General features: G+C 42.5%; 2 protein-coding genes across 2 annotated transcripts; both read right to left on the reverse strand.

Moving 5' to 3' along the window:
- Positions 1 to 301: 301 nt before the first annotated feature.
- Positions 302 to 4581, reverse strand: LOC110975504 (uncharacterized). Its single transcript, XM_022228046.2, has 5 exons — positions 4241 to 4581; positions 3679 to 3887; positions 3201 to 3344; positions 2254 to 2347; positions 302 to 1720 (listed from the first exon to the last, which is right to left on the reverse strand). Exons 1-5 carry the CDS (start codon positions 4340 to 4342, stop codon positions 1583 to 1585), a joined length of 687 nt encoding a protein of 228 aa, XP_022083738.2. The 5' UTR covers positions 4343 to 4581; the 3' UTR covers positions 302 to 1582.
- A 1263-nt stretch (positions 4582 to 5844) lies between these two features.
- Positions 5845 to 10849, reverse strand: LOC110975516 (uncharacterized). The gene is made up of 5 exons (XM_022228063.2): positions 10041 to 10849; positions 9470 to 9678; positions 9063 to 9197; positions 8070 to 8157; positions 5845 to 7102 (listed from the first exon to the last, which is right to left on the reverse strand). The coding sequence occupies exons 1-5, from the start codon at positions 10140 to 10142 to the stop codon at positions 6998 to 7000; spliced, it is 639 nt and encodes a 212-aa protein (XP_022083755.2). The 5' UTR covers positions 10143 to 10849; the 3' UTR covers positions 5845 to 6997.
- Positions 10850 to 10964: the final 115 nt, after the last annotated feature.

Raw genomic sequence — 10964 nt, forward strand, 5'->3', positions numbered from 1 at the left:
CACCTCTCTCAAAAAATTGCATTTTTAACAAGTTTTAATGAGTAATCCTGGCATGTTGGTACACGAGTAAAAAATAAAAAACAAAAATAAACCTAGAACTTAGCCTATAAACATTTTCCCAGACGATACGGTAATATTCAAAACTGCAGAAAGGGGCGGAGCCAGGAATTTTTCCGGAGGGAGGAGGGGGTTCAGAGCCGTCAGATTTGTTTTTATGTCCGAGTGCTGTGGACCGTAAAACAGATGGGCCTACATAGGCATAGCTTTACAGTTACTAATGTACAACCTTTAAAGAATGTCATCTTTTCAAAATATAACTTGTTATTTCATTGTTTCTTATTTTATATTTTTGTGTCAGAGCAGGGGAAGAGGTTGACCCTCCCCCAATCCTCGCCTAGCAAAGAATCTCCAACTTCCAGATATGCCTGCAGGTTTTTGAAAGAAAAAATCTACGGAAAGGACACAGACGATAGACAGTAACCAATTTAGTCTACTGTATTATGAAGTGCTTTCAAACCTGATTAAGTTTAAATAAAGACTGATATCACTTCGAGAATCGACCGCACCTTGATTGGTAAACCAACATTCCAGTGTTACATGTTTAATATAAAGATTGGAATACATTTCTCATACATTTGGCACGCACGAGACCCACAATATAGGCAATCTTACAGGGCAGTTGTTTTATTCCTCAGAGCATGCTCAAAGGAGATTTCCCGGTGGAACAAAAGAAAAACTGCCCTACAAGATGGCTACCACGCAAAGCCTCTATTGAAGGAGAGGTATACGTCAGAATTATTACTGAAACGTAAACAAAGTGATAACGACAAACTGATTTTGTGTCACAAGAATTTTGTCAAGAAAATTTGTGTCAATAACTCAGACTGACTTATAAAAGCGAATAGCATTAACGTTTAAAGACGATTTTCTTAAACATCTTCGACATTTTTTTCATCCTTTTGAAGGAAAGTACTAGCTTCTGTACACAAAAAGATAAAAACCAGAAGTATGCCTACTAAAAACGAACTTCTGCGTAAAAATATACTAGAGGGCGCTTTGCCATGTAAAAACGAGGCCGGGCAAGCGGTATTCACATTTGCATCATTGTATACAATCAAATTTCAAAGCGTTGCTTACTGATATGCCAAGCAACCTAACATCGAAGCCAATTAAGATGTAATGATCTCGCGAGGTTTCACGAATGCTCGCAGTCTGTATCATTCGGTTCATTCCAGCGAATTGCCATTCTAGCAGTTACAGCCTTGGAATCGGTTTGTAAACCTGTCACATTTTAAGGGCGGATCGGGGGCAGGGGGGTGAGTGCCATGCCCGGAAAAAGAGCCATTTTCAATAATAGAAAGAGGCTATTTCATTTCCATTCCTTCAAAACGCGTGCAAAAATGTAGCCTTACCCCTTAGAAAGGCAATAAAAGGATGGACGAAAAAATCTCAATCTCTAGCCCACCCGCTAACGAATTTGGTTCTAAGATTCCTCCTTGTCATAGTCCGTAACATTAATACCACTCTTTCTTATTAAACTAATTAAAATTGTAGCGGATGAGGGCATGAGTCTTAGACTTGTCTAAGTCTCCTGCCTGTCCTTTGATTCATAGACCAGCCTTTCTCGGTCAGCTGACGGGCTAACACGTTGCATGTGAAACTGAATCCCTGCCAGCAACGTCAGGATCAGCCACGACGCGGTCGAGACCCAGGACGCCACCTACGTCACAAAAGAGAAAGCCATTTTCGGTTCTACCTACATGTATTTAGGTTTGTGATCTCCATTACTCTGCATTCTCAGGGTCGGGACGACGTCATTGAGTCTTGGTTCTTCTCTCTGATTGGTCAGTTGATGGTTATTCCATATTTCACACTCGAAACACAAAGGGGCAAAATTAGTGTTGTCTTCTATGGGGAAAATCTGAATTATTGACTAAACTCTTAACCTTTACATTAAATATACCTGAAATTTAACTAGTTAAGTGCTCTGAAAATTTTCCACACTGTGCCTAAAAGGTTAAGGCCCGAGTTATTTTTATCATTTTGCAGCAAAAACGAGGAAAACATGCAAATCCCTCAGGGTTGCCCCTTTGCCCAGACGTGAATGCAAAAATGGAACAACCTCCGATCAGGCCAACGGTAAACAAATATTGACTGCTTCGAGTGGTGTAGTAAAACTATCCTCATGAGGTGATCCATGAATATGGAATGCTCCACGAATCACAATATTTGTATAACGATAACAGGTCTTACTGTAGCAACGTTGAACTCAGTGCAGAAGTTCAGGGTCAAGTCGAGCGAACTTGACTCAGCGGCTCTCTGCAATCCTGCCTGAACGATGTAGCAGCTGCGAAAAACAACGGTATATCCTGTTTAAGACCGCCGCTCACATTTCCGTGATTACTGGTTTCCCGGTTCACTGATTAATTAACTGGTTCACCGCCCCACCGATGTACCAGTTCACTGGTTAACCACCTCACCGGTTCACTGCATGGTTAAACTGTCCACTGGTTCACCAGTTCACTGGTTAACTAACCCACCGGTTCTCTGGTTAACCACTCTACTGGTTCACTGGTTAACCACTCCACCGATTCACCAGTTCAGTGGTTAACCACCTCACCAGTTCACTTCATGGTTACACATTCCACTGGTTCACCAGTTCACTGGTTAACTAACCCACCGGTTCACTGGTTAACCACTCCCCCGATTCACTGGTTAACTGCTTCCAGTTGGCTCATCGTTTCACATCAATTAACCTGACCACTGAATCCTAGGTGCAATTAGTAATCGTTATGGAAACAATGCAAGTAACTGAAAAAAGACTGCAGTTGTAGTCATATTTTGTGCTGGAACCAATTCTGTGATCGGTCACGTGATGATTAGTAACATAATTCCCAGTGTTGAGATTTAAAGAACATTGAGATATTGAGCCAGTTCAGAATTTCAAAGAGACAAGGGTCATTCGAGACAAAAACACGCGTACAAGTCCGCGTATGGAGGCACTGCATGATTGGGTGCAGATCTTTCGCGCGCATACTGCTTTTCCTGTGCGCAGTTGGAATGCTGATCTGGCTTGCTATTTTTATATTTCTGACTGGTAACCCACATTCTTTAAACGACTGCAGTAACTACATAATCGACAAAATGTGACGTGTAGGATCACATGCAACTGCGCCCTTCTGCATCCATGCAAAACTTACGTTTTGGTTTTTTCGTCTCCCGTTTTGTAAGTCATAATCATGGCCAGAAAGCGGTTGACACCGACTTGGAGAATGACACCCTCAACCAGTGCACTCAAAGTACACAGCAAATAGATGGGCACAGATATTGTCCGCAGAAAGGACCTGCAAGATTATTAGAAGTGAAGACGTCTCCTATTCACAACCAAAATGTCGTAGCATCTTATTAATTTAAAATAGTATACATTGTAGCGTGGAGGGTAATGCTCTCACGGTAACAGTTTCCTCTTCATTCTAACCCCTTCCAAATTGTCCAAGCCATGGTGAGTTTGTCCCAACGTTTTGCCACGCATAACTAGGGGCAAGCGTGTAATCTTTTAGTCTTTACTGAAAACGCCCATACATATAACAGTAGCTCTAGAGATTTGGAGACAAGGTTGGTAAATTAACACATCTAGCGCATAGTTGGTGATGTGTTTATCCTCACAAAGGTACTTACATGTCATATTTTTGGTCGCAAACCGTGACTATACGATAGACGATACTGAACAGAGCGACCACAGCGACGGCTATCTCTGAGAATATACAGTAGTTGCACGTTCCATTGGAGTCCGGGGGCGTGACTGTGATGCTTCCCCAATAATGAGGTGGGTTGAAGATGTAGTCGACGCTTGTGTATGGAAGGCACTTTACTTTAGGAAATTGGTCCTTCAAAAAGGAAAAGCGTGATGACACGCTTTCAGAAATTAACTCAGTACAGCAACAACAACAATAACAACAAACAACAACAAACAAACAACAGCAACAGCAGCATCATCAAGAACAACAGCAGCAAACGAAACAGCAGCAACAACAGTAGAACAACACCAACAACAACAGCAGCAGCAATAGCGACAACAACAGCAGCATAGCAACAGGAGCAGCAACAGCAGCAACAACGGCAATAACATAAGCAACGGCAACAACAGCAGCAACAATATTAATAGAGCGAAACAATTACCCCAGGAAACAGCAGAAATACTGTCAAATCCCTGACAAGCAATGAAACATTACAATCCTACCTGTGTTTCCCAGAGGGGAACGACTACCGTTAAAGCAGCCGCAAATGCTACCACCAGGAAGAAAATCTCCACTACAACAAACGGTTTAACAACACGACCCATTATGGGACACCCTCATTCAACGTCTGGTTTGAACACTAATAGTTTTCACCATGCAAGTTGTTAAGTCTTGCCTAAAATGACCTGAGACCTGTTGTTCAACACGGAACACCACAATGAAATCCTAACAAAGACAATGACAAGCTACAGACTACGTCGGTTGGCGAATGCGCACAAGTCATAAAGAACGCTTTTCAGGACCAACAATAGTCATGTTCAAACATGACCACAACAATGGCAACGTGCATTTCAGTTATTGACTGTGGCGTGTCTGCTAGAGCAGTGTTAATGAGAACAAATTCCGCTCTTGACAAGAGATAACAGACGACATAACCAAACTCAAGTATCTACAAGCAGATGCAATCAAGTTCTTCTGACCGATGCCAAAGGCAGTGATCCTCGCCAGAGTGCAACGGACTTAGACATTTTTAAGCTAAATCGAGACGTTGGTAGAAGCAAAAGAAGACCGCCGTATCAAACGGATTATAAAAGCAATACAATACTTACCTTCTTTCTAGGTTTATCTTTCATTTTATAGATGCAACATTGAAATTATTTCACTTTTCCTAAATTTTGTTGATTTCACGATGAAACTACAGTGTGGTCAGTGTGTCTCTGCATATTTTCAACTTTCCAATCGTAGGAGACGCCATTTTCTTTGCAATGTCAACACACGTGCACGTTTTTAAGATGGACGCACGCTTGTATTTGGCAAATCACAACACCATATCCGGTTCGTAAGTGTGACGTCAGTTCAGTTTAAACCACGCCCACTGCACACGTGCACTACACATAGGGCTACATGCATTGATCGCCGTTTATGTGGAACCATGGAACTGGAAGTTAACGGGCAACTTCTGCGATCGTCCAATGGGAGCCTGCGAATCGTGGCGCGTCCGCCTTTGTGACGAAGTCACTTACGAACCGGATTGGTAGGACAAGCATGAAACCGCACGCTCACCTGCCCACGAGCGTGGTAACCCCTAATAATGTTCAACCAAGTTACCGTACTTTACGCGATCAAATTGAGCGCGATAACGAATCACAATACTGCGCCTCCAAGACTTTGCGACGCGTTGACCAATCACAAGGCGTGAAATCTGTCGACCCTTTCCAAACCCTCGTTGGGTCAACAAATTTTGCGCCCTGTGATTGGTCAACGCGTTGAAAACACGATTTCAATAACCGTACGTGTACTTTTAGAAACCACACTTTCCTGATCGCATGCTCTAAACATTGAGTTGAGGGATTTTAGCTACACGTCATGTGAAATAATGTTAAACATGATTAAGTGTTGAAGATTGATACCACTTGGACCATCGACCACGCCTTGATTGGTACATCCACATCCGCGACTGAATTGCATTCAACAGTTTGTTCCACAGGGCATGCACAAAGGAGGTTCCCCTGTGGAACAAAAGAACTGCCCTGCAAGATGGCTGCCATGCAAAGCCTCGATTGCAGGAGAGATGTGCAAATCCAAGGATTTACCAGAACTAAGGCACTTTTTATCGGAGGATATTGTTATTTTTGCATCAATTCTTTGACCTGTTTGCCTTAAATTTAATCCTTGGCATCTATTCTCTGAATATTCTTTGAATTCTCTGAAATTTGGAAATACTCCGTGACTATTGTTTACTGGAAATTCTGATTTTAATAAGCGAACATAGACCTAGCTATACTTTTGAATTTAATTGTCACAGCTTTCCGATCGCTTACTATACAAACATTAAAGTGACTTTTTTAGCTTCTGGAAATAAAGTCTTTTCATGAAGCACAAAAAGGAAATCTGTTTGAACAGTGAAACCATACTATTCAAGGGCGACACCAACGAGATTTATGGCTGGGTGCATGGTATCTCTCAATCACGTTGTGCACTGGAACGGAACAGCGCTGATGTGTGTATTGTATGGAATGGAACAGCGCTGATGTGTGTATTGTATTTGATAACACTGTAAAACTATTCAAGACCCAATTTAGGAGAGTCTTGCCACTATTTAACACAATAAGATGTTACCAGAAACGACATCCAAACCAGTTTTTGTCGGGAAGGTTTAAGAATCGAGGACAAAATGGAATGCTGCTCATCACTCCACGTTTTCTCCTATTCTCGAGGTCGCAAACTCAGTTGTCCCGTGAATATGAACCAGGAAATGTCATCGGTCTCCGTGGAAACGAATCTGGATAGACCATTGGCTGATTGGAGTGATGTCACCCTCGTAATACAAAACTCTTGCCCTCTGGGGACGCGTTAACGTATAACCTCTCTAGACATTTCTTTATAACGTCACGAGCACAGTTTATCAACTGCTGGGCCACAGATATAACTATGACTTTCCATAACAAAACATAATAATTCAAAAAGAGTTTACAATCCTAAACTTAAATATCAAGACACCGAATAATAAATACTTGTACTAAACACTATCAAAGTGACATTAATTCCTATTTTGACATCGATGGAGCAAAATGTTCGTTTTGAGGCAAAAGTAGCAGAGAACTGAGAATGAGCTTACAGTAAACCGTACAAAATGGCGGTCAAATTTGTAAAATAATGATGCATACATGAAAGGTCTATTCGATTAATGCAGACTGGACGCACTTTCACCAATGAGGGCCTGGTCAAGCCCAGAGCCGATGCAGACACGTGACATGCGGTTAGGACTTCACTGGTACCGACTGCTTCTTGCGACTTGCGACGAAGCTCACGATCGTCAAAATGGTGAGCAGGAGCCAGAAGCCCATGGAGATCCAAGACGCCCTCTATTGACGAAAAATAACAAGAGCCACCGGTATAAAGTCCTGAAATTTGGCTGAAATTTTTTCACGCTGACCCAACACGTATGACCTGAAGTCGTCTCCTACTGGTTTTATTTTGTACCGTGAGTCTGAAACCCTGTAATGATAAGACAGATCGATGTCAGCCCACTGAATTACTCTTTTTTGCAGTGAAGTGGACTGATTATTTTTCCCAAACACATTGAGTGACGTATTTCGGCACCATTGCCAAGTTCATCACGTTTAACGAAATGTTACTACAATGGGAAACCAGACCTGCGAGTTTGCAACACGACACAAACTTAAGGCTGAGTTTAGGCGGCTTGTTCTCGTGTGCATGAACAGCGCGATTTGTTGTTGGTGAGTCGGCCGCTCAAACGCCGGGAACATGCAACTGGTTATCGCTGGTAGCTAGTGGCAAGCAACATGCAACATGGCGGCGTCCATGTACGTTTTTCGAGAGTTCGTGTTTGGATAACCGGGCTTTAAAAAGGAACATCCATTTCTGTGTTATGGAAAATTATTAGTATCAATTAATTGAGCAAACCTTCACATTTTCTGCGGCTTTGTAAGACATCTCGCTATTTTTAGCTGCTGTTTAAACAACAAAATCTCACGAGTTTTTCCGCATGTTCCTGTACAACCCCGACGAGGAGGTAATGTGTGATTCGAGTTCGAAAACAGTATTCTTGGTTCTTGTTCCTGCCGTTCGAGTGCAGCAAACAGGAAACCCGTGTCAAGACCAGGCCGCCCGAACTCGACTGAAGCGCCCCCTAACTCCAAACGAGAGGGCGCTTTACTGTGGCACAGTATTATACACTGTTAGGCATTGATTCTCGCACATGTGGAACACTCGCGGAAACCAAGGTTTTCTTTCGGTCATCAACCATTGCAACTACTTGCTGCCCCTGCACGCATCGGCTCAAAACCATGAAGTCAGTAGCCTACATACCGTGGCGATCGACAATTTCCCGACGAAGTAAAACTCAGACTCGGGACAGTCAGGTAATCCAGCGATGAATTTCTCCGCGGTTTCGCATCTGTTATCAAGTCATCCAAAAAAGAAATAAGAAAATCATTATGGGACCCGAGCCCTTTTCCAACGGAAAGCATTCAAGATCATGGAATTAAAAGTGAGCATGGATTTCCAGTTTAGTTCCATCGTTTCTATGCTCCGTAACTTGAACTTCATTGAAAAATACCTCAAGTTTAGTTTTCAACCTAAGAGTGAACATTACAACCACAACTGGAGTTTGTCAACCTTATCAGTTCGTAAAACTTGTTTTAAAGATGTAAAACCTTGGGAAAAAATACGCCAGAGACAGGCCATACACAAACTATAGACCTCATGCGCATGACGTCACGTTAGAGGGTATTTCTTTCTTCCTCTGAGAAAACTTGAGTAATGTTTTGTGCAGTTCACAGGGAAATTATAATTGCGCATGTCTCATTTTCGGGGCATTTGCATACATAATGAGGGCCACGAGAATTCGTGCCAGGCAAGCTGCTCCTTCATTTCAAATCGAGAAATTTAGTGGAAAAAAGACCAAGAGATCGATTGAAAATGGAAATATTTTATCATCTTAGCCTCCACTTTAAGGCTAAATTTCATATTCATGTAGCATTTCTTTTCACGACTCTGTTGTGTTTTATTCGGTTTAAGCCTTCTAGAGCACATATAAAGAGTTTCAATGTGATCGTTTGTTAATTTTGTGCAAACGAAGTCTTCAAAACGAGAAGTCTCAACAGAAGATCGGCTAGGCCGTGTGGTTCACGAAGGTCTGGTCATGTAACTGCCGCGCACGATCGAAGTCGTTAATTTCCGCACGTTGGATAGGAGTGAGACATACGGTACGTGTACAGCGTCTGAGACATTACCAACGCATCATCTCCACCCAGAGAAAGCTATGAAATTGTCGTCGTAGATAAACGTGCTACTACTCACTTTTTGTCCGACCCAGCATACGATGTCAGTTGACTGCAGAAGTTGTTGAAGCCTACTTGAAGGACAGCGCTCTCAATCAAGGCAAAAGCAGCCGACAAAAGATACAGCGGAATGGAGAGAATTCGCACCAGCTTTCTGGAAAAGTAACACCAACATTTGGAAATATGAAGTTTCAAGCGCATGCGCCTTTTGTGAAAAAGGGGCCTGCCAGGAAGGAATGAAGACACCACTTTTGGGAAAAATGAAAGGTTTCGCTGTCACACCTCTTCCGCTAATAGGCACCGTTGGAATATTAATCATAATATCAATCAATCCAATTCACAGTTATGCATCATGCATAATTATTTCAGTGACTGACCAGTCACGAGCTGCCTGGAACTTTATCAACCAATCAAAAGCTGACTTACAGATCGAGCTTCTCAACGCAGATTGTCAGGCTCCGGTAGAGAGCGCAGACTAAAGCGAAGCAAAGACTTATAACCTGAGTAGCTAAGCAGAAGTCGCATTTTGCATTATCGCCAGGGGGTTTGAAGGTTATATTCCCCCAAGCCACGGGTGGATCACGTTGGAAAGTCACCTCTGTATACGGCAGACAAGCGGCATTTGGAACTTCAGTCTGGAAAGATTAGAAAATCCCATAAAAATCGTGTTATTTACAAGCCCTCCTTCGGCTAACAAGTCCGGGCTGCAAGATGATGATTTTTGTAAAAAGTTTACGATACAATAGCCAATGTAATAGCCAAAGCTGCTGTCGTTACAAATAAAGGAAAGAATACATTTCAAAGCTATCTCGATTTTTAGTGTTTCCGTTACCCTAAAAAAGTGCATGAAACTTGTGGTCAGGTAAATCTGTGACGTAACTGTAGTTGAAAACAGTATGACTGAAATCACCGATCGAGGGCCAATTATCATGAGATTAAAAACACAATTTGCCAGCCTTCGATAGCCAGTGGATTTTCCAGAGGAATGTTGGCTCACCATGGACTGCAACACAGTGAGGAATACCGCCAAGCCGACTCCGACGACAGCGAGTAACAGCAAGACTTCCATACCGGCCAGCGGCTTGACTACCCCGCCCATGCTTGCTGGTGGCGCACGCTCCAAACACTACTCTCGGTAAAATCGCCAAACGTGCGTTTGTAACACCTTATGCCGCTACTATCCACGCCGTACGTGCGTTGATCGGTTCCCAAGTAAACATGTTTTTGTAGAAAGCTTTCATCGTTCGATTCAACAGCACACTGCAACTGCAAACTTGAATGTCAGGAAGCCGTTTGTAGGTAACAAATTCAATTGACTGATTTTATACCAGTTCGAGAGACCAGGTAGCGAAACTGACCTATTGGACCCGGCACAGTTTGACCCTGGGCGTGGTGTCGATATTCTATACGATTTGGGAAAATAATTAACGGCAAATCAACATTCCTTTAGCTAAATTACGCACTTGAATAACCAAAAGGTTATTTTGGGTCGGAAATGATGACGATATGAAGAAAGGGCGAGAACGTTTGTAGGAATAGTCAAGCACCATGTATAAACGAGACTATGGCAGATATAGGCATTTCAAAGTACGCCCCCAATTGGGTCTAAGTAACAATACGCTGTACAAGCAGTTTTCATAAAAGTGCTATCGTATTACATGCATACTGTGCATGCCTAACTCAACTGCTAGACTATGAAGCCAGGCTAGACGTCAACTTCATTTTAATAATTACGCATGCGCAATGAGTATCGCATCTGCATTTAAATACAAGTCAGCCCAACCAATCAGACGGCAAAGAAGCACGTCTCTCATTAGATAAATTTCCAATTTGTAGCCAGATCCTGCGGTTGATCTACGTAATATTCCTGGAAACGTGGTGAACGTAACTACTTGAAACCGCACAGACAAAAAGCACAAAC

The sequence above is a fragment of the Acanthaster planci genome, linkage group LG20, assembly GCF_054643075.1.
Source record: "Acanthaster planci isolate LZ-2023a linkage group LG20, COTS_SCS, whole genome shotgun sequence".
NCBI classification, from domain to species: Eukaryota; Metazoa; Echinodermata; class Asteroidea; order Valvatida; family Acanthasteridae; genus Acanthaster; species Acanthaster planci.

Excerpts from the sequence above, each read along its gene's own strand:
- LOC110975516 (XM_022228063.2), bottom strand. The coding sequence starts at position 10,142 with ATGGGCGGGGTAGTCAAGCCGCTGGCCGGTATGGAAGTCTTGCTGTTA. Across the intron at positions 9,198-9,469 it reads TGCGTTGAGAAGCTCGATCT|AAAGCTGGTGCGAATTCTCT; the intron begins GTAAGTCAGCTT and ends TTACTTTTCCAG. Across the intron at positions 8,158-9,062 it reads TATGCTGGGTCGGACAAAAA|ATGCGAAACCGCGGAGAAAT; the intron begins GTGAGTAGTAGC and ends ACTTGATAACAG.
- LOC110975504 (XM_022228046.2), bottom strand. The coding sequence starts at position 4,342 with ATGGGTCGTGTTGTTAAACCGTTTGTTGTAGTGGAGATTTTCTTCCTG. Across the intron at positions 3,345-3,678 it reads TGCGACCAAAAATATGACAT|GTCCTTTCTGCGGACAATAT; the intron begins GTAAGTACCTTT and ends ATAATCTTGCAG. Across the intron at positions 1,721-2,253 it reads CTGAGTTCAACGTTGCTACA|GTGGCGTCCTGGGTCTCGAC; the intron begins GTAAGACCTGTT and ends TTTGTGACGTAG.